At 39.5% G+C, this 24,176-nt stretch overlaps 1 protein-coding gene across 2 annotated transcripts in view; it reads left to right on the top strand.

Annotated features, from left to right (window-relative positions):
• Positions 1-17,396, top strand: part of nadk2 (NAD kinase 2, mitochondrial) — a 40,536-nt gene extending 23,140 nt beyond the window's left edge. For both annotated transcript variants that reach the window (XM_061876792.1, XM_061876790.1), the window contains exons 11-12: positions 1,478-1,601; positions 16,844-17,396. In XM_061876792.1, coding sequence (XP_061732776.1) covers positions 1,478-1,601; positions 16,844-16,982 — 263 coding nt within the window. In that variant the 3' untranslated portion in view covers positions 16,983-17,396. The remainder of the gene's footprint in view (positions 1-1,477; positions 1,602-16,843) is intronic.
• Positions 17,397-24,176: the final 6,780 nt, after the last annotated feature.

Raw genomic sequence — 24,176 nt, 5'->3', positions numbered from 1 at the left:
GTGCCGGCACAGTCACATAATATATACGGCTTTTGCACACACGTGGGAATGCAATGCATACTTGGTCAACAGCCATACAGGTCACACTGAGGGTGGCCGTATAAACAACTTTAACACTGTTGCAAATATGCGCCACACCGTGAACCCACACCAAACAAGAATGAGAAACACATTTCGAGAGAACATCCGCATCCGTAACACAACATAAACACAACAGAACAAATACCCAGAAATCCTTGCAGCACTAACTCTTCCGGGATGCTACAATATACACCCCCGCTACCACCAAACCCCGCCGCCCCAACCCCGCCCACCTCAACCCCACCACATCTCCCGAATTCGGAGCCCGTATACCGGTACTAATGAATTAAAAACCGTACCGTACTGTTTCTGAACAATACTGGTACATTTTTGTTTTTTTTATGTACATAACGGCGCGCCGTCGTGACATTGCTGGTAAAAGGAGCAGAGGCGCATGTTAGGCAACATGCACTCACACTGAGTACTTATAAGCAGGCCACGTGGAGACAGAATATGGAGAATGGATGCAATTTGGCTTTAAAACTAACGATGAAGGTGACTGTACAAACACTGAAGCGGCGCTCTGATAGAGGTGCTTTAAAACATAGCTGGCTAGCTACCTAGTAGCTAACGTCCAACGTTGGCTACTCCTAAATCACGAAAGTGGGTACAGAAAGTATCCAGACCCCTTTACATTTTTTCACTGTTTTATTGTAGCCCTTTGTTCAAATCAAAAAAAGTTAATTTCATGTCTCATTAATGTACAGTCAGCACTCCATCTTGACAGAAAAAACATGTTTTAAAAATGTATTAAAAACAAAAACTGAACAATCCCATTTACATAACTATTCAGACCCTGCACACTGTGTGGTGCGTCATGTCCGGGTGGCTCTGTATCGGCTTGGAAGCGATCGTGACGAAAGTGGCGCGCTTTGCGTTGCAAAACGCAGACTTTCTTACCCCTGCCAAAGAGGTTCTGTTTTCACCAGTGTTTGTTTGTGTCTTTCATAGCAATATAACTCTGTTATGGACATAGTTTGATGAAATTGTCAGGAAATGTCCACAAAAACAGTTCCTCTTATGTACTACTAACATTTACTTCCTGCTTACGCTATTCTACGCCCCCACTTTGCTGGTACAATGCTGCGCAGAGGATTCTGAGAGATGGATGTAGTTAATTTTTTAGACCTGACCTCTGCTAAAGCACCAGAAAAAAACTACACAGCACAGCATATTGAAGACTTTGAAACCGCAATACCGGGGTATCAACAATACCGTTGCATCCCTAATAATATTAATTTAATTAAAATATATTTTTTTCTTTTATTGTATTACTTTGAATATTAATATATATTGTGTGGTTTTTATGTATATATTACTTGTTCAGACTTTCGGTACACCCTGTACAATTCCTATTCATTGTAGTCTTTTCACTGCCTTGTATGTGTGTGTATAGTTACTGATGAGTACAACGAGTCGCTGGTGTTCAGTCCTGAGGACAGACGTTTGTTCTTCAGCATTCGGGAGCCAATCGTCAACAGAGTGTTCTCCAGCAGCCGGCAGAGAGGCTTCGCAAGCAAGTCAGTCAATGTTCCTCAATTCATAATATGACACAATTTAATGCTGTCTCAATTCATACTTTTCCTTACCTACTTATGGCCTGATCAACTAAAGGTTTACGTGTATTAAAACATATGCAAATGTGATAGCACAGGCAGAGCTGTTTTACTAAACTTCTGTGCCGAGGATGGTGTCTTTTGTAGTGAGCAGAATAAGGTGCACAATCCATTTAGCGAGTCTGTCTTCATGAATATGCAGAATATATGCTGATCATCAGAATGCCCACAATACAGGGAAAAGAAGATGTAAATATTATTTAGGACACGCACTGTAATTTATCATGATTAAAATTAAACCAAGTGATATTTTGCATTTTTATTTAGCATATCTAAAACGGTTACACACGGCTGTGAGAAAAGGAGGCGATTGTGCAGCACTCCAGCCTATGTATTAGGGGTGTGGGAAAAAATCCATTCGAATTTGAATCGCGATTCTCACGTTGTGCGATTCAGAATCGATTCTCATTTTTTAATATTTTATTTTATTTTTTTTATTTTTTTATCAATCCAACAAAACAATTCCAAAACAAAACTTGACCCAGCAACACTCAGAACTGCAATGAACAGAGCAATTGAGAAGAGACACAAACACGACACAGAACAAACCAAAAGTAGTGAAACAAAAATGAATATTATCAACAACAATATCAATATTAGTTATAATTTCAGCATAGCAGTGATTAAAAATCCCTTACTGACATTATCATTAGACATTTATAAAAAAAAAGAAGAAAAAAAGAACAATAGTGTCACTGTGGCTTAGACTTGCATTGCATCTCATAAGCTTGACAACACACTGTGTCCAATAATTTCACAAAGATAAAATAAGTTATATTTTTGGTTTGTTTAATAGTTAAAACAAATTTACATTATTGAAATCAGTTAATAAAACATTGTCCTTTACAAAAATCTACTACTCTGCTTGCATGTCAGCAGACTGGGGTAGATCCTGCTGAAATCCTATGTATTGATTGAAAAGAGAATCCTTTTAAATCGGGGAAAAATCATTTTTGAATTGAGAATCGTGTTGAATTGAAAAAAATCCATTTTGAATCGAATCGTGACCCAAGAATCGATATTGAATCGAATCGTGGGACACTCATACTATGTATGCTTGTCAACATTTATGAACTGTCAAAAAATCTATATTAGCAATCAAATGTTATAGCTGATGGATGACTAAAGGAGCTGATTAAAACAAATTCAAACGATGCGTTTTGGTGTCTGTTGGTGTTTTAAAATGACGTTAGTCTTTTCATATCAAATATTAATTAACACATCCTCAATGCGAAAAAACTTCTTGTAATGTGCATTTTCTTGCGTCTGGACTCTGGAGTGGACACTCGCAGTTAATGCCAGCCTCTACCATGACCACAACTTCCGTTGTCGATGCACCGCTGTACTGCTTCTAAAATGCCCAGAAAAAGATGTCTGCTGCTTGTTCACAAACAGCAAAACGGTGCAGTAAATGATGGAGTGTTTACATGGTGAAAGCCGCTAAGTGCACGCAAAAAAAAACATTTAAATAAGGCGGTCTGCACCACTGTTCAATTGTACATGTGGTTTCAGTAGATCCCACGCAACACGGCCACTAATAGTACACACAATTTTATATTTTGCACGTGCTGTTTAGGGCGTATTATTTGAATATTATAGATCTGGCCCTTAGTCTTTTGAGCACATAAGTGTGATCACACCGAGAAGTTTGTGAATGTTGTACACCCTCAGTACCCAGCTGAATGTTGCGATTGTTGAGTCTTGTAAGTGAGCAATAAGTCAATTTGGCAGCACCTCATAGTGAAAATTAGATCTTTCAGGTATATTCTCATATAGATAAACATTGATTGATTGATTGATTGATTGATTGATTGATTGATTGATTCATCAGTCATTGCACCCTCAGAGCAATGCATCAATAGCAACTGGGCTGTTCTGGAGGTCTTCGAAGAGCAGGTTTTATCAGTTCATACTCTGACAAAATAGAACAGCACTAGTCTAAGTGAATGTTGTGGGATCCAAAGTATTTATCTTTGAAAGCGGAAGTAAATATAATTGTTGTTGTCCATTTCTTCCTTACTCAAGGATTGAATAATTTCAATCTCTAAAAAAATTGCCAAAACAGCAGAATGCCCACGACCATTACATCCCTAAATGTAATGTTAACGAGGGAGATTCCACACAAACCACTTTTGTTGGCTGGCAGAGGTTTCACCCTGTTATATCCTGGCAACTGGGCTTCACGGTGGGAGAGGGGTTAGTGCGTCTGCCTCACAATACGAAGGTCCTGAGTAGTCAGGGTTCAATCTCGGGCTCGGGATCTTTCTGTGTGGAGTTTGCATGTCCTTCCCGTGAATGCATGGGTTCCCTCCAGGTACTCCGGCTTCCTCCCACTTCCAAAGACATGCACCTGGGGATAGGTTGATGGGCAACACTTAATTGGCGTGTGAATGTTGTCTGTCTATCTGTGTTGGCCCTGCGATGAGGTGGCGACTTGTCCAGGGTGTACTCCACCTTCCGCCCGATTGTAGCTGAGATAGGGAATAAAGCGGTAGAAAAATGGATGGATGGATGGATATTTTTTGCAAATCAGTAATTAAAATCTGCAAATGATGTGCTGTTGTTGAGCTTTCTAGAGCTTGGCAGAGTAACCATATTATACCATACCATATTGGTAGGTGGAAGCCGGTAGCTAATTGCTTTGTAGATGTCGGTAATACATCATGTGAGTCAACGATGGTTTGTGGTGATCACAATATGCGGGAGGCATTGTGCAGGTAAAAATATATCTAATATAATTCACTTCACTAATGCTTGAATCAAAAATAAACAAAAATGTGAGTGTCCTTAAGAAAAGGCATTAAAGCTTAGGGATGGCTATGTAGAACGAAACTAAAACTGAACTGTCTACAAAGTAAACAAAAACAGAATGCCTGACGACAGCAAAAACTTACAGCGTGTGGAGCAGAGACGGCGAAGTACATCCCGTACAATGTCCACACACAAAAAAGATAGCAACAACTTAAATATTCTTGATCGCTAAAACAAAGCAGGTGTGGGGAACAGTGCTCAAAGAAAGACATGAAACTGCAACAGAAAAAGCCACCAAAATAGGAGCGCAAAACAAGAACTAAAACACCAATAAACTCAAAATAAGTCATGGCATGGTCTTGACTTTGAGACAAGAGTGAACTATGGTTGTTTATGGTTTGAATTCATATCCAACAATTCCGACAACAACTTTTTATTGTCTACTGTGTTTCATTTTTTAATGTTTTCTGCTGTAGGTGTGACTCAGGATTTTTTTAAATGAAAAAATGCGCCTTGGCTCAGAAAAGGTTGAAAAACACTTTGTGTTCCACACCATCCCACAGTCCGTCCCACACCATTCCTTCAGACTAGCGCTGTCCTATCAAGTCTTACAGCATGAACTGATGAAACCCTGACGGCGTGGCGCAGTGGGGAGAGTGGCCGTGCGCAACTTGAGCGTCCCTGGTTCAATTCCCACCTAGTACCAACCTCGTCACGTCCGTTGTGTCTTGAGCAAGACACTTCACCCTTGCTCCTGATGGGTGCTGGTTGGCGCCTTGCATGGCAGCTCCCTCCATCAGTGTGTGAATGTGTGTGTGAATGGGTAAATGTGTAAGTAGTGTCAAAGCGCTTTGAGTACCTTGAAGGTAGAAAAGCGCTATATAAGTACAACCCATTTATTTATTATTTATTTATTCTCAAATGAGAGGCCAAACTTCTTCAAAGACAATCTGAACAGTCCAGTTGCTATCAACCCAATATCCTTAGTGTACACAGTAGTGATAATAAACGTGATTCTCTTTACTGACTTGAGTATTTATGAGTCACTCTTCAAAGTGAATCGATTCACTTGATTCACTCATAACACAGCGCATGTGTTGAACCTCCCACATGATTGGCCACTACAGTCTCGCTCCCTGAATACGGAAATCGATACATGAGTCAGCCGTAAGAAGGCGCATGCGTAGACGCTCACATATGAAACAAGTAATATCATTTACTAACAGCCTCAGAAGTTAATGCTGCACAACTATAGAGGTAAGAGTAATCATTCCACAGTTGTAAAAACAAAGATAAATTCACCTCATCTTGCTAAACTGCAGCCGCTACCCTCATGCCTCTACCTGTTTGGCTCCTCATGCAACTGATAATAACTGTTAAATTTGAATAAGATCACTATGTACATGCAACATGTTTAGCAAAGTGAATCCTCTGGACAAACTAAAATCTAAATGTAAAAAAAACTACCCGGACAATAGTGCAACATTAAAGTAAGTTTTAACAATGCGATATGAAATAGAATAACTATAACAGAGGAAAAGGGGCTCACACAGTGATTCCTTCCTGATTCCCCAACGTCAATGGACCTGCCCTTAATGTTCAGTGAGCGAGTGACATTGTTCACTTTGTAGTCCGTACACTCAGTGTTTGTGATTCAGTGAGCCGCAAGCGCCCGACTGTAGCACAGCAATTGACTTAGCTCGGGCAACAAGTGGAAAGAAGAGTTCATTTGAGGAAAGAAACCATTTTTGTTGTTTTCTCTGTGGATTTAATACATTTATATAGATGCAGTTAGACTAACAGAGGCATAATTGATTACATATTACCGTATTTTCCGGGCTATAAGTCGCAGTTTTTTTCATAGTTTTACTCAGGAGTGACTTATGTGTGAAATTATTAACACATTACCGTAAAATATCAAATAATATTATTTAGCTCAGTCACGTAAGAGACTAGACGTATAAGATTTCATGGGATTTAGCGATTAGGAAAGACAGATTGTTTGGTAAACGTATAGCATGTTCTATATGTTATAGTTATTTGAATGACTCTTACCATAATATGTTACGTTAACATAGCAGGCACCTTCTCAGTTGTTTTTTCATGAGTCATATAACATACACTTATTCAGCCTGTTGTTCACTCTTCTTTCTTTATTTTAAATTGCCTTTCAAATGTCTCTTCTTGGTGTTGGGTTTTATCAAATAAATGTCCCACAAAAATGTGCCTTATACTTCAGTGCGACTTATACACAGTATATTGTTTTCCTTCTTTGATATGCATTTTCGGCAGGTGCGACTTATACCTCGGAGCAACTTATACTCTGAAAAATACAGTATCTGGTTTATGTATTCCTTTTTTTATTTCGGCAATCTTCACATAAAACAAAGAACAACAACAAGAAAAGAAAAACAAAAAACAAAAAACAAAAAAAAAAACACTCATTTGAGCAATGATTGAGCCGAAAGGGTGTAGGTTGAAGCAACGCTTATATAAACCTACCCCATCACAACAAGAACAAGCTTCAAAATATATAAAATCTAAAACATGCTTCACTTATATTACTTTTTTTTTTTTTTTAAACAATATATAAGCAACATATATGTAGCACACGTCTCATATACATAGTTTAACATTTAAATCAAACATATACATTTGTACACTCATATATATATATATATATACATATACATACACACACATATATATATATACATATACACATACATACATACACACACATATATATATATATACATATACATACACATATACACACATACATACATACATTATACATACACAATTCATTTAAATTCCATATAAAGTGGTAATATATACATTTTAATATAACCTATATGTATAATTATGAAATCATACATTGTATTTATATACATATATATTATTGTCTTTCTAAAACAATGTTTGCTCTTCTTTCTTATATTTACTAATGATAAATGATTTAAAAAGCTTTTTAAACTGGTTTATGTTGGTGCTGTGTTTTATTTCATCCTTTAAACAGTTCCATATTTTAACCCCTGCTATTGTTATACTCATTCGTTTCTGCGTTGTTCTACAATATTGGATCTTAAAAAGTAGTTCTCCTCTTAAATTATAATTCCCTTCTCTTTGTAAAAATCTTCTCTGTAACCCTGTTGGAAGTAAATCTTTACTTGCTTTATAAATCATTTGGGCAGTCTTGAGTTGGATGAGATCTGGTAGTTTTAAATCAAATGTTTTTATAAATAATCCATTAGTGTGTTCTCGGGGTCCTGTGTTATGTATCAGTCTGATGGCCCTTTTTTGCATTATGAATAGTGGTTGGATGTTCGTCTTATATGTATTTCCCCAAACTTCTAGACAGTAACTCAAATATGGTAAAACAAGTGTACAATAAAGAGTGTGTAATGTTTTTTGATTAAGAATGTGCCTTGTTTTACCCAGGACAGCAATACTTCTGGCCAACTTCCCTTTGATGTATGTAATGTGTGACTTCCAGCAGATCCTTTGGTCCAAGATCACACCCAAAAATTTGATTTTGTTTACTCTTTCTATACTAACATTGTCTATATACAATTTTACATCTATATCATTTTTCTTATTTCCAAATAACATAAAGTTAGTTTTATTTAGGTTCAATGATAATTTATTAGCATCAAACCATTTTTTTAGTTTATACATCTCCATGGTGACGGTCCTCAGGAGCTGCTGCAAGTCCACATCAGAACAGAGTACATTGGTGTCATCCGCAAATAACACATATTTAAGGTTTTCAGTTACTTTACAAATATCATTTATATACATGATGAACATCTTGGGCCCTAAAACTGACCCCTGTGGTACCCCACATTTAATATTTAACCAGCATGATTTGTTTTGTGATATCTGTACAAACTGCTTTCTATCAGATAAATAACTTTTTATCCATTCCAGAACAATACCCCTAAAACCATATTTTTCCATTTTTCTAAAAAGAATACTATGGTCTACTGTATCAAAAGCCTTCTTAAGATCTAAGAATACTCCTATTGTATATTTATTTTTATCAATACTATCAGTTATTTCCTCAATTAAATCTGTTAATGCTTGTGCTGTTGATCGATTATTCCTGAAACCATATTGCCTATCTGTTAATAATTCATTTTTTTCTACAAAGCCATCGAATCTATTTATAAATATTTTTTCTAATATTTTGGAGAACTGTGGTAGTATTGAGATTGGTCTGTAGTTTGTGAATAAGTGTCCGTCTCCCGCTTTGTGAATAGGAACAACTTTTGCAATTTTCATTAGTTGAGGAAATACTCCCATTTCAAATGAAAGGTTAAATAGATACGCTAATGGAGCACTAATTCCATCTATCACACACTTTAAAGTTTGCATGTCTATATCATCCACATCTTTGCTTGTTTTCTTCTTAAAACTTTTGACTATGTCCCTGATTTCTCTTTCTACTACTGGTTTTAAAAACATTGTTTTAGGGTTTGGGTTGATATAATCTGCTGCATCTATTTTTGTCCCTTCTACCTTTATCTCTTCTGCTAGTTTCGGTCCAATATTTATAAAATACTCATTAAATGTATTTACTATCACCTCCTTATCCTTAATCATATTGTTATTTTCCATAAAGTATGGTGGGTATTGATTATCATCATTTTTATTTCTAATAATACCATTTAATATTTTCCATACACCTCTTATATTATTCTTGTTATATTCCAGTTTATTTATATAATAATCTTTTTTACACATTCTGATTATATTGATTAGTTTAATTTTATATTTTTTATATTTATTTTCATTTACTAAAGTTCTATTTTTTATAAATTCCTTATATAAAATATTCTTTTTTTTACAGGCATTTTGGAGTCCTTTAGTCATCCACGGTTTAAACTCGCCGTACTTTGACTTCCTTTTATAATTTACTACTGGACAATTTCCATCATATAGTATTTTAAATGTGTTTAAGAATTCTTCATAAGCTGCATTAACTTCTTTTTTATCATAAATAGTATTCCAATTTTGCTTTTGTAGTTCATTCTTGAATTTGTTGAGCGATTTCTCTGTTATGATTCTTTTATAGACAGTTTCACATTCATTCTTGATTTTAATTTTACTGGCACAGTTGTAGACCACAAAGACTGGGAGATGATCACTTATATCATTTATCAAGATTCCACATATTAGGTTGTCATCCATTATATTGGTAAATATATTGTCAATTAGGGTGGCACTATGTGATGTGATTCTTGTTGGTTTATTTATCAAAGATATCAAACTCATACTGTGCATTGTGTCTATAAATTCTGCTGTTTCTCTATTGCTACTTGTATGTATTAAGTCAATGTTAAAGTCTCCACTAATAAATATTTCTTTGTTATTCAATTTATAAAATAATCCTTCCATAGCTTTGGTGAAGATTTCTATTTTGGATCCCGGAGTTCTATATATACAACTAACTAGGATATTTTTTCTTCCTTCCCTTATAATCTCTACCGTTATACATTCCATTACTTGTTCAATGATAGATGTCATATTTTCAACTTTAATAAAGTTTAGATTTTTATCAATATAGAGTGCTACTCCTCCTCCCTTTTTATCTATTCTATCCAAATGCACAAATTCATATCCATTCAGACCAAAATCTACACTTTTTTCTTGAGTTATCCAAGTTTCTGATATTGCTATAATGCTAAAAGGTTTTACAAATTGACTTAAAAATTCCTTTATATGGTGAAAGTTTGCAGACAGACTTCTACTATTAATATGTATAATTGTTAATTGGTTACTTAATTTTATACTGTCATTATATTGTTCATCTGTATAATATTTGCAATTCATTGCTATGCCATTGAATAAATTTTTTTCAGGGTCTATATCGTTTTCAAACATAGTGCAAAGTTCATATTTCACTCATTCATTTGCTGTTATATTAACATTCAATTACCAAGTTGGCAACATGATTACTGGTTTCATCATTTGTACTTTTCAAGCTCCCCCATTTCTCTGATTACTAGAACCTTTGCTTCTTCAGGCGTGCCCTGTAGTTTTATCCAGACTTTGCAATTCCGTGTCCACGTGGACTGAATTTTCCCTTGTTTCTTTAGGGCCCTAGCCTGTCTTGCTATGTCCGAGTTTTTTTTTGTTAAGTGCTCATTAATGTACACTGCCGTACCTCTTAACTTTTTAGACTGTCTCAAAAGATCAGTTTTTACTTTCCTGTTCGTAAACCTTACAATAATTGCTTGTTTTGCCAAGTTATCCCTTCGAGGGAGGGTATGACAGGCAGAGATAGCATTACTGTCTATTTCAATGTTCTTAGACTGAAAAAACTGCAGGACCTGTTGCTCCAGGTTTTCTAGCTCCATCGTGGACTCATCCCCACCATTCTTTTCACCTGCAGTTGCTCGAGCATATGAGCGGTGTTTGGTGTTCAAGCCACTGACAATCACATCATCCATTCTTGTGTATTGTTCAAGTTCATCAACACGTCCTTCCAATATTTTAATTGATTTGTCTTTTTCTACAATTATTTTTTTTAGCTCTCTAACTTCCTCCACTAGTTGACTAAGAGCAGTTTGTTGGTTTGCCACTCTGGACAACTCTTCAGACATAAAGTTAAGCGAGAGTTTTATTTCTTCCAGCTCGTCAACCTGTGCCTTCCTAGGAGGCATTGTTACTGTTGGTAGTTTAACCTTGCAGTACCTTGATCAGCAGGCTTTATGGCAGTCTGCTTGATATGTTGGTGGTAGGTGCTGCTGTACTGGAGTTGGAGAAATTGATGTTTGTGAATGCTTGCTAATTCCTCAGGGCAGCAACAACAGCAGTGTTAGCCTCCTCAGGGCAGCAGCAACAGCAGTGTTAGCCTCCTCAGGGCAGCAGCAACAGCAGTGTTAGCCTCCTCAGGGCAGCAGCAACAGCAGTGTTAGCCTCCTCAGGGCAGCAGCAACAGCAGTGTTAGCCTCCTCAGGGCAGCAGCAACAGCAGTGTTAGCCTCCTCAGGGCAGCAACAACAGCAGTGTTAGCCTCCTCAGGGCAGCAGCAACAGCAGTGTTAGCCTCCTCAGGGCAGCAGCAACAGCAGTGTTAGCCTCCTCAGGGCAGCAGCAACAGCAGTGTTAGCCTCCTCAGGGCAGCAGCAACAGCAGTGTTAGCCTCCTCAGGGCAGCAGCAACAGCAGTGTTAGCCCCCTCAGGGCAGCAGCAACAGCAGTGTTAGCCTCCTCAGGGCAGCAGCAACAGCAGTGTTAGCCTCCTCAGGGCAGCAGCAACAGCAGCGTTAGCCTCCTCAGGGCAGCAGCAACAGCAGCGTTAGCCCCCTCAGGGCAGCAGCAACAGCAGTGTTGTTATTTCAAAGTCAAAGTCAAGCAGAAAGTGTCGAAGGCCAAACGGGGGGGATTGAGTGAGTCTAACTCTTCAACTACGACGGACGGCCCCGTAATTGATGGGCGGGACCCCCAGGGGCCGCGACTCCTGTCAGATCAACGTGGCAGAAGGAGTGCCAGAGACACATCCTGCAGGGAATATCCACTAATTAGAGGCGTTTAAGCATTTCCTGGTTTGAAGAACTTTAAAGAGCGGGGCCACAATAGTGGCTCACTTAGAATGAAACCACCTCCACCTGGTCGAAGATTGGAGCACCGATTGAAGTTAGCAGAGAGAACAAGATAGCACACATTAACACAAGTCAAAAAGGAAGCGGAAGTGACACCTACAGGAAAGTTATTTTTTAACTTGGCCAGCGGAGCAGAGGGGATTTAATTGACCGAGTTAATGGCGACGAGAACCCGTGAAGGACGATTCAATAAAAAACTTGCGGGTTTTAACTATTCGTGAATGACTTGCACATCACTAGTACACAGTATACTTCAAGAAATATACAGACTTGCACTTTGACAGCATTTTGAATGCATTAGTGTCACACTGAGAAGACGGAAAAATGCACTGCACTCAGTACCTGGATGTAGCTGTCAAAATAGTGAATGTGCAGTGATAGACGCTTAATAGTTCCCATCCTAGCTACATAGTGGAAAGGTCAGGGCTAACTTTAAATAAATGCGGCTGATGATCAACCTGTAGGAGTGGAAAGTAGTCAACAGAAGAAGAAGCAGATAAATATTGTGATTTTTGGTCGGTGCACAATGACAGTACTCAATTTGGGGCGGCACTGCACTGTCCAAATTGGCCCACTCAGAAACTTAGTCCACTGTATAGTATATTTTTCAAAGTGTACTGGCAGAAGTATTCCATTTGAGACGAAGCCTGTGTTTTAATTTTCGTAATTGTACTTACACTCAGTCTTTAGAGTGCACAGGTGTGTTTGCACTGAGTAGTGCGGCAAAATGCAGTACACTGTCAATCTGTGGCTCAAAACAGTGAGTGTACATTGCTGGACACTTATATAGTTTAGTAGCCATCTTGGCTATGTAGCAGGAAAAAGGAGGAATTAACGAGTGATTGCAATTTACCATTTGAAAGGAGAGATTCCCCCTTAGTGTGCAACAATAGATTTGGAATACACTACACCAGGCAGGTCAAACTTGTTTTCATAGAGGGCCACATCACATTAATGGTTGCTCTCAGAGGGCCGCTTCTTGATAATGAATTGTATATAAATATACATGTATACCTGTACAATACATGTTTATAATTGCCTATACATTTGATTATTACAATATTCTTTTGGCTCACCACTCATAGGAGGGGCCATAGAGGTCGAGTGCAATGTGAGCTGGGCGGCAGCCGAAGGCAGGGCACTTGGCGGTCCGATCCTCGGCTACAGAAGCTAGCTCTTGGGACGTGGAACGTCACCTCACTGGGGGTGAAAGAGCCTGAGCTAGTGCGCGAAGTCGAGAAGTTCCGGCTGGATATAGTCGGACTCACTTCGACGCACAGATAGGGCTCTGGAACCACTTCTCTCGAGAAGGACTGGACCCTCTTCCACTCTGGCGTTGCTGGCTCTGAAAGGCGACGGGCTGGGGTGGCAATATTTGTTGCCCCCCGGCTCAAAGCCTGCACGTTGGAGTTTAACCCGGTGGACGAAAGGGTAGCCTCCCTCCGCCTTCGGGTGGGGGGACGGGTCCTTACTGTTGTTTGTGCTTACGCACCAAACGGCAGTTCAGAGTACCCACCCTTTTTGGGAGCACTCGAGGGAGTACTGGAAAGTGCTCCCCCGGGTGATTCCCTTGTCCTACTGGGGGACTTCAACGCTCACGTTGGCAACGACAGTGAAACCTGGAGAGGCGTGATTGGGAAGAATGGCCGCCCGGATCTGAACCCGAGTGGTGTTTTATTATTGGACTTTTGTGCTCGTCACAGTTTGTCCATAACAAACACCATGTTCAAACATAAGGGTGTCCATATGTGCACTTGGCACCAGGACACCCTAGGCCGCAGTTCCATGATCGACTTTGTAGTTGTGTCATCGGATTTGCGGCCTTATGTTTTGGACACTCGGGTGAAGAGAGGGGCGGAGCTTTCTACCGATCACCACCTGGTGGTGAGTTGGCTGCGATGGTGGGAGTGGATGCCGGACAGACCTGGGAGGCCCAAACGCATTGTGAGGGTCTGCTGGGAACGTCTGGCAGAGTCTCCTGTCAGACAAAGTTTCAATTCCCACCTCCGGAAGAACTTTCAACATGTCACGAGGGAGGTGCTGGACACTGAGTCCGAGTGGACCATGTTCCGCACCTCTATTGTCGAGGCGGCTGATCGGAGCTGTGGCCGCAAGGTAGTTGGTGCTTGTCGGGGCGGCAATCCTAAAACCCCTTGGTGGACACCAGCGGTGAGGGATGCCGTCAAGCTGGAGTCCGGTGAGGGATGCCGTCAAGCTGGAGTCCTATCGGGTCCTTTTGGCTCATAGGACTCCGGAGGCAGTGGACAGGTACCGACAGGCCAGGCGGTGTGCAGCTTCAGCGGTCGCGGAGGCAAAAACTCGGACATGGGAGGAGTTCGGGGAAACCATGGAAAACGACTTCCGGACGGCTTCGAAGCGATTCTGGACCACCGTCCGCCGCCTCAGGAAGGGGAAGCAGTGCACTATCAACACCGTTTATGGTGCGGATGGTGTTCTGCTGACCTCAACTGCGGATGTTGTGGATAGGTGGAATGAATACTTCGAAGACCTCCTCAATCCCACCAACACGTCTTCCTATGAGGAAGCAGTGCCTGGGGAATCTGTGGTGGACTGTCCTATTTCTGGGGCTGAGGTCGCTGAGGTAGTTAAAAAGCTCCTCGGAGCTCTGGATGCTGTGGGGCTGTCTTGGTTGACAAGACTCTGACTCTGCAGCATCGCGTGGACATCGGGGGCGGTACCTCTGGATTGGCAGACCGGGGTGGTGGTTCCTCTCTTTTAAGAAGGGGGACCGGAGGGTGTGTTCCAACTATCGTAGGATCACACTCCTCAGCCTTCCCGGTAAGGTTTATTCAGATAAAGTACTGGAGAGGAGGCTACGCCGGATAGTCGAACCTCGGATTCAGGAGGAACAGTGTGGTTTTCGTCCTGGTCGTGGAACTGTGGACCAGCTTTATACTCTCGGCAGGGTTCTTGAGGGTGCATGGGAGTTTGCCCAACCAGTCTACATGTGCTTTGTGGACTTGGAGAAGGCATTCAACCGTGTCCCTCGGGAAGTCCTGTGGGGAGCTCAGAGAGTATGGGGTATCGGACTGTCTTATTGTGGCGGTCCGCTCCCTGTACGATCAGTACCAGAGCTTGGCCCGCATTGCCGGCAGTAAGTCGAACACATTTCCAGTGAGGGTTGGACTCCGCCAAGGCTGTCCTTTGTCACCGGTTCTGTTCATAACTTTTATGGACAGAATTTCTAGGCGCAGTCAAGGCGTTGAGGGGTTCCGGTTTGGTGACCGCAGGATTAGGTCTCTGCTTTTTGCAGATGATGTGGTCCTGATGGCTTCATCCGACCGGGATCTTCAGCTCTCACTGGATCGGTTGGCAGCCGAGTGTGAAGCGACCGGAATGAGAATCAGTACCTCCAAGTCCCGAGTCCATTGTTCTCGCCCGGAAAAGGGTGGAATGCCATCTCCGGGTTGGGGAGGAGACCCTGCCCCAAGTGGAGGAGTTCAAGTACCTAGGATTCTTGTTCACGAGTGGGGGAAGAGTGGATCGTGAGATCAACAGGCGGATCGGTGCGGCGTCTTCAGTAATGCGGACGTTGTACCGATCCGTTGTGGTGAAGAAGGAGCTGAGCCGGAGGGCAAAGCTCTCAATTTACCGGTCGATCTACGTTCCCATCCTCACCTATGGTCATGAGCTTTGGGTCATGACCGAAAGGATGAGATCACGGGTACAAGCGGCCGAAATGAGTTTCCTCCGCCGTGTAGCGGGGCTCTCCCTTAGAGATAGGGTGAGAAGCTCTGAGATCCGGAAGGAACTCAAAGTAAAGCCGCTGCTCCTTCACATCAAGAAGAGCCAGATGAGGTGGTTCGGGCATCTGGTCAGGATGCCACCTGAACGCCTCCCTAGGGAGGTGTTTAGGGCACGTCCAACCGGTAGGAGGCCACGGGGTAGACCCAGGACACGTTGGGAAAACTATGTCTCCCGGCTGGCCTGGGAACGCCTCGGGATCCCCCGGGAAGAGCTAGACGAAGTGGCTGGGAGAGGGAAGTCTGGGTTTCCCTGCTTAGGCTGTTGCCCCCGCGACCCGACCTCGGATAAGCGGAAGAAGGTGGATGGATGGATGGAATATTCTTTTAAATACACAGTTAAAAAAAAATCTTCAGATTTTACTGAAAAAAACTGCAAGCTCAGTCTCCAGAATTTTACCAGTTTTAGTTTAAAAAAAAACATATATATTAGTATTTTTTAAACAATACAATTCATGCAACAGAGCTGCCAGTTTTTACACAATAAAATCTACACTTGTTGTTTTTATAGTGTATTAATTTATATAGAAAAACTATTTAAAAATAAAAAAAATAAACAGCAGCTCTAACCCCAGAATTTTACCTTGTCATTTTTAGTGTACAATTTGATGGGTAATTTACAATTAAATTATTAGTCAAGCACATATTGAAGTATTTATTTTCATTTAAAAAAAAAAAATGTTTTGGAATGAATGGAAATGTATTATTTTGCTGCATTATTAGATACAGTTGAAGTTGAAAAGATATGAAATTCCATGCACAACATGTTTTTAAATATCAAAATTGAAAGAACAAATACCTTTATTAAGAAAAGATAAATTACTTTATTAACTCATCATTTCCAGGCTTTCACGGGCCACATAAAATGATGTAGCGGGCTTGAGTTTGACACCTGTGCACTACACTGTCATTCTTCATACACTCAGAAACTAAGTACACAAAAAGTGTACTGACAAAAGTATTAGATTTGAGACACAGCTCCAGTCTTCTCTCCTTTAAACTCTGTCAAATGCTGTTTCAGAGTGTGCGTTCGCTCTCGGTGCTGGGATGCATGCATGGTGGTAGACGGCGGGACGTCGTTCGAGTTCAATGACGGCGCCATTGCAACAATCAGCATGAGTGAGGAGGATCAGCTGCGCACGGTGCTTCTGGACAACTGAGCACACCAGACTGACTTCTTCTATAAACCACTTAACCCACACTCCCACCAAATAGTGGTTAAGCGCTGCTTTCTTATTTATTAGCTTTTTCACTCGGAGATGGAGAAAGTTGATGCAAAGATATTTTTGAAACGTGGTTTGAATTTTTGTAGCTGTAGAGGAGAATTATGTGCGCTAATGGGAACACACGATGGGAAGTCTCGTGTTTTTATAGCGAGAGCAATAGAGAACCAAGCTGATTGAGAGGTTTATATATAAGGATTTAATTTTTTCACACATTAAATCTCATTTTTGAAATAAGTTGAAATGGATATACATTGAAAAATCATGCATCTTGTACCTCAACAGTATTGTGACATCTAATGTGCCATCCTTCCTTGTCATCATTTTTAAATAAAAGTCATGTGGGGTTTTTTTGAGTGTTTTTACTTCATTACACACACTTGTTTTATAAAGCCTTATTTCAAGAAATTTTACACTTTCAAAAAGTTTAGTTGGCATGTGCAACTCAGGCTGAAACCTTCAAAAAGTAAACTATGTACTTCAATTGCATGAATGTTGAATGTAGTGTCTGAAAGTATTCTCTGCATTTGACCTATCACTCTTGATCACCCCTGGGAGGTGAGGGGAGCAGTGAGCAGCAGCGGTGACCTCGCCCAGGAATCCTTTTTGGTGATATAACCCCCAATTCCAACCCTTGATGCTGAGTGCCAAGCAGGGAGGTAATGGCTCCCATTTTTGTAGTCTTTGGTATGACTCGGATGGGGTTTGCACTCACAACTTACCACTCTCAGGGCAGACATTCTGACCATCTAACAACGCCTCTTGGATGTAAAGAGGCGTGTAAAACGATCGCATTTATCGCGTTTGATAATATCCATGTATTGAAGGCATGACCAAGCCTTTTGAAAGCTGACTGCATAACAATATATGTATTATTCAGTTTGCCTTTTCTTTGGCCCACCTCTATAATGTTATTCATTTTCTCTACGTACAGTAAAAAACAATCAATTGTGTGTGTGGTAACAGTTGATAATTATGTGAAGTAAAACTTTTCATGAACTCAACTCACCCTTAGTGTGGGTTCCTAAATTTGTGTTCCACGTCTTTGATGAAGAGAGCAGTTATGATTTTGGTTCCCACCGTAAACAACTAAAAGCTAAGGTTTTTGGCATTGTTTCGTGTAAATGCATACATTTGTCTAAATATGTCATCTTCATCACTCAAGGAAAAATCCCACCACCATTTTCAAGTGTTTTTTTTTTTTTTTTTGAGTCTGAAGTGTTCACATGATTCATATGAACATATTTTCTACTTATATGATGTACATATACAGTATATGCACACAATGTCTATACCAGGGGTCACCAACGCGGTGCCAGCGGGCAACAGGTAACCCGTAAGGACCAGATGGCCTGTTCTAAAAATAGCTTAAACAGCAGCACTTACCAGTGAGCTGCCTCTACTTTTTAATTTGTATTTATTTACTAGCAAGCTGGTCTCGCTTTGCTCGACATTTTTAATTCTAAGAGAGAAAAAACTCAAATAGAATTTGAAAACCCCAAAAAATATTTTAAAGACTTGGTCTTGTTTAAATAAATTCATTTATCTTTTTACTTTGCTTCTAATAACTTTCAGAAAGACCATTTTAGAGGAAAAATACAACCTTAAAAGTTATTTTAGGATCTTTAAACACATATACATTTTTACCTTTTAAATTCCTTCCTCTTCTTTTCTGACAATTTAAATCAATGTTTAAGTAAAATAAATGTTTTTATTGTAAAGTATAATACATTTTTATTAAATTCTTCATTTTAGCTTGTGTTTTTTTTTTGACAAATAATATTCGTGAAATATTTCTTCAAACTTATGATTAAAATTCAATTATTCTGGCAAGTCTAGAAAATCTTTAAGATTAAATTTAAATCTTATTACAAAGTCTTTTGAATTTATTTTACATTTTTTGTTCTGGAAAATCTAGAAGAAATAATGATTTGTCTTTGTTATAAATGTAGCTTGGTCCAGTTCGTTATATATTCTAACAAAGTGCAGATTGGATTTAACCTATTTAAAGCATGTCATCAAAACTCTAAAATTAATCTTAATCAGGAAAAATTACTAATGATGTTCCATAAATTCTTTTTTTAATTTTTAAAAAAAGATTCAAATAAGCTAGATTTTGTCTTCTTTTTTTTGGTTGAATTTTAAATTTTAAAGAGTCGAAATTGAAGATAAACTATGTTTGAAAATTGAATTTTCGTTTTTTTCCTGTTTTCTCTTTTAACCCGTTAAATTAAGTGTTTTTTTCATAATTTATTCTCTACAAAAAACCTTCCGTCAAAGGGAAAAAAATGTACGACGGAATGACAGACAGAAATACCCATTTACATTATATATATATATATATATATATATATATATGTAGGTGTGGGAAAAAATCACAAGACTACTTCATCTCTACAGATCTGTTTCATGAGGGGTTCCCTCAATCATCAGGAGATTTTAATGGAAGTATTCACATACAATGGTTTATATAGAGCACAGAGTGGGTGGGTACAAGCAGGCGTAGGGTGTGGTGATTGGCTCATGTGTTACCTAGGAGGTGTTTCCGTCTGTGGCGGCATGTTGAAATGATTTCACTGCGCTTGTTGAGGGATGATAAATCTGGATGATATATAATAAACAGTTTCTCTTTTAAGCATAGGTTGCATCTTTTATTACCACTGTTGTAAGGTGAACTGGATGCAAGAATTTGCCATGTTATTGAATATTCAACATTATTGTCTTTGAGGTTCCAAATGTGTTTGCTGAGTTCTGTAGAATTCTGCAAAGTCTGGTTTCTAAAGGAGGCGTTGTGATTATTCCATCTTGTTTTGAACGCTCCTTCGGTTAATCCTACGTACGTGTCGGATGTGTTAATGTCCTTGCGTATTACCTTTGCTTGGTAAACGACTGATGTCTGTAAGCACCTTCCGTTGAGAGGGCAATCAGGTTTCTTGCGACAGTTACATTCATTATTGGTTTCAGAGTCGTTTAGTCTGGGGGTAGGCAGTCCTTTTGCAATTGCTTTGTTGTGGTTTGAAATGATTTGTTGCATGTTATTCATACAGCTGTAGCTCAATTTAATGTTGTTCTTGTTGAATATTTTTCTTAGGGTGTTGCCTTTGGGGAAGTGTTTGTCGATCAGAGTGAGGAACTTGCGGCCGATGTTGGTTGAGACGTCTTTGCTGAATGGCGGATTGTACCAAATGATGTTGTTTCGTTTTCTGCTCTTTTTTGGTTGGTTTCCTGGAGTGGGTTCATAAGTGAGGGTGCCAGTACCAGAAAGCACTTGATGAAAGCGGATACAACTTCACCCACAGACGGAAACACCTCCTAGGTAATACATGAGCCAATCACCACACCCTACGCCTGCTTGTACCCACCCACTCTGTGCTCTATATAAACCATTGTATGTGAATACTTCCATTAAAATCTCCTGATGATTGAGGGAACCCCTCATGAAACAGATCTGTAGAGATGAAGTAGTCTTGTGATTTTTTTCCCACACCTACATATTGCGCTCTACCACGGTATCGAGCACTATTCTCTGGATAATCCAATCAAGACATATATATATATATATATATATATATATATATATATATATATATATATATATATATATATATATATATATATATATATATATATTTAAGGTAAATTGAGCAAATTGGCTATTTGTGGCAATTTTTTTAAGTGTGTATCAAACTGGTAGCCCTTCGCATTAATCAGTACCAAAGAAGTAGCTCTTGGTTTCAAAAAGGTTGGTGACCTTGGGTCTATACCAGGGGTGTCAAACTCAAATACAGAGTGGGCCAAAATTTAAAACTGAACGAAGCCGCGGGACAAGGTTGAACAAACTAACCTTTTAATAGGGACCCAAACAAGTTTTGCATTGAATATTGAACAAGCAAGGCTTATATAACTTTATTTTATAGCTTTATATTTATTTATTTTGTTCGCTTGACCGCTCTGTGTTAAAGCTTCACAACGGTGTGGCGCAGTGGGAGAGTGGCCGTGCGGAACCCGAGGGTCCCTGGTTCAAATCCCACCTAGTACCAACCTCGTCACGTCCGTTGTGTCCTGAGCAAGACACTTCACACTTGCTCCTAATGGGTGCTGGTTAGCGCCTTGCATGGCAGCTCCCTCGATCAGTGTATGAATGTGTGTGTGAATGGGTAAATGTGGAAGTAGTGTCAAAGCGCTTTGAGTACCTTGAAGGTAGAAAAGCGCTATACAAGTACAACCCATATAGTGACATCCAAAATCGAGTTTCAAATAATGATAATAATAATTGAAAAATATCAATGGCATATCAAATAAAATTATAGTAAAAATTGAATGCCTCTTTTCTATTTGCAGCCCTCTGACGTAAAGATCAAAATAAACTTTTTCAACAGGTTAATAATAAATTTCAAAATATAATAATAATGAATGAATCAAACATTCAAGCCTTGAAGTAGCAAAAGAAAGTGCATGAATAAAACGTTAATTATTGCTCAGTTTGCTACACTGATTTGCTTTAACACTGAATATGGAACAAGCAACGCGTATATAACTTAATAGTGCAAAATCAACTTTCAAAAAACAAACAAAAAAATATCAATGGCATAATAAAGAAAATTTAAATTAAAAAAATAATGCCTCTTTTCTATTTGCAGCCTTCTGAGGTAAATATCAACATAACTTTTTCCACAGGCTAATACATTTGAAAATAAAATTGTTGTTTTGTTGGTAGCGGGTGGTGTATTTTGTAGTGTCCCGGAAGAGTTAGTGCTGCAAGGGGTTCTGGGTATTTGTTCTGTTGTGTTTATGTTGTGTTACGGTGCGGATGTTCTCCCGAAATGTGTTTGTCATTCTTGTTTGGTGTGGGTTCACAGTGTGGCGCATATTTGTAACAGTGTTAAAGTTGTTTACACGGCCACCCTCAGTGTGACCTGTATGGCTGTTGACCAAGTATGCCTTGCATTCACTTGTGTGTGTGAAAAGCCGCATATATTACGTGACTAGGCCGGCACGCTGTTTGTAAGGAGGAAATGCGGGCGTGATGACGCTAAAGGGAGTGCCTTTAAGGCACGCCCCCAATATTGTTGTCTGGTTGGAATTCGGGAGAAATCCGGGAAAATGGTTGCCCGGGAGATTTTCGAGAAGGGCACTGAAAAAAGGGGAGTCTCCCAGGAAAATTGGGAGGGTTGGGAAGTATGAGTATTAGCGATGAATGCGGTGTTACATCGGCACCGCAGCTCTAATGTTAATTTGACACTGCCTCAAGGGCCAGATGAAATTACACGGCAGGCCAGATTTGGCCCGCGGGCTAGAGTTTGACACCCATGGTCTATACAATACTGTTTTAAAGTATGTATACTTATATAAATATATGTGTAATGTAATTAAATAAGAATCTCAATAAATTTGATATGGAAATCCCAACACGCACAATTAAAAAAAAAAAATATCTATTCCAACTGTGTGGTTTACGTTTACAAAGCTGTGGGGTTTTTTTTACTCGTTTTTATGCCCATTTGATTGTAGACTCTTACTGACACCTTGTGGCAATAGGAAAGTACTACACTTCATTTATTTGGGCACTTCCGGGTTGATGATGTCCCTTCAGTTGATAAGACATTTGAGAAGTAGACATGTTGTGTTAGCTCTTACAAGCCTTGGAAAAGATAAATCTGTAAGTAAACTGTTTAACTTCTTTATGTAACTCAATATCAAGGTGGAAAGTGGTTAAATTTGATAGTAAGATGTTTATTGAAAAACGATTTTTGTGCACTATTTCAATGGATGTTTTGAGGACTTAAAATGGTGGCCAGTCGTATATTTCCACCATCGAAATAGTTTCAACATTAAGCAGTATTTGTTTGATGGTGTTTGATTTGTGTAAAGTTAACATTTACATATTGTGTATTACATTTCAGTATGTCATTTGAATCACATAGCTTACACATTTACACATGTGTATTTCAGTTTTACAAAATAAAAGTCCAGTGCAAGAAAAAAATTAAAGATAATTGAAGCTGCAAGCAGCAATGGACGGGACTGACTTGTGCTGGTGTTTCCTGCCTTTACCCATTCAACATATCTTTACCTGCACTTTACCTACCTTCCCTGCATCCTGGGGTCACACTGGTGCTTCTTTCTTTCACCCATACATGCTAGTGCTTCTTGCCATCACTCAGACAACATATCTTTACCTGCACATTACCTACCTTCTCTGTATCCTGGAGTCAAACTAGTGCCTCCTTCTTTCACCCAGTCAACGTATCTTTGCCCGCACAGTACCTACCTTCTCTGCATTGTGTGGTCACGCTGGTGCTTCCTGCTTTTAAGCGGCCATCTTGAGGCGGCAGCAGTTCTTTGAAGGCAAGTAAAATCAAAACCAGAGCAGTTAGAAAAACTATTTGCGCAACTTTTTAATCAGAAGTGTTCAATCTCTTTCCAGTGCGTTTTTGAAGCCGACACAACAAACGCGCTCAGAGGAGATAATGTTTGAAAAAAGGTGACTGGTTTTTACAAAACTTTTGTTTTGAAGGGGTAATTGGCAACTTCCTGTTGATTTTTGCTGAAGGATGTCTATTAATGAAATGTAGGTCCAAGTGAGACCTACATAGAGGTTTTTGTTTCATGTCTTTCTGACATTCCTACCGGAAGTTACAAGCAGTTTTGTCTGTGTTTTCTTCCCAGGAGCAGTTTTGTCAGTGTTTTATTCCTAGGGGGCGCTAGAGCGCAATTTTGAGTTTTTTATTTTAAACTTTTTTTTATTAGATCGCAATTTTTACCAGTCCTGATGTGTGTGTCGAGTTTGGTGAGTTTTGAAGCATTTTAAGGGGGTCAAATTACAGCTCAAAGAGGAAAAAAAATAATTTTTTTAGGAAACTTCTGTTTTGAAAGGGTTTTTGCCAACTTCCTGTTGATTTTTGCTGAAGGATGTAAGTGTATGAAACATAGTCCAGTCCTGATGTGTGTGTTAAATTTGGTGAGTTTTGAAGCATGTTAAGGGGGTCAAATTACAGCTCAAAGAGGCGGCGGTATAATAATGATAAAACCTTAGAAATACAATAGGGTCCTCTGTCCCAAAGGGACATTCGGTCCCTAAAAATAGGCTGACCATATTGTGAAATCCCAAAAAGAGGACACATAAATGCA

This window comes from Nerophis ophidion, linkage group LG17 (genome assembly GCF_033978795.1).
Source record: "Nerophis ophidion isolate RoL-2023_Sa linkage group LG17, RoL_Noph_v1.0, whole genome shotgun sequence".
Lineage (NCBI taxonomy): Eukaryota > Metazoa > Chordata > Actinopteri > Syngnathiformes > Syngnathidae > Nerophis > Nerophis ophidion.
This window is presented reverse-complemented; position numbering and strand designations above follow the sequence as displayed.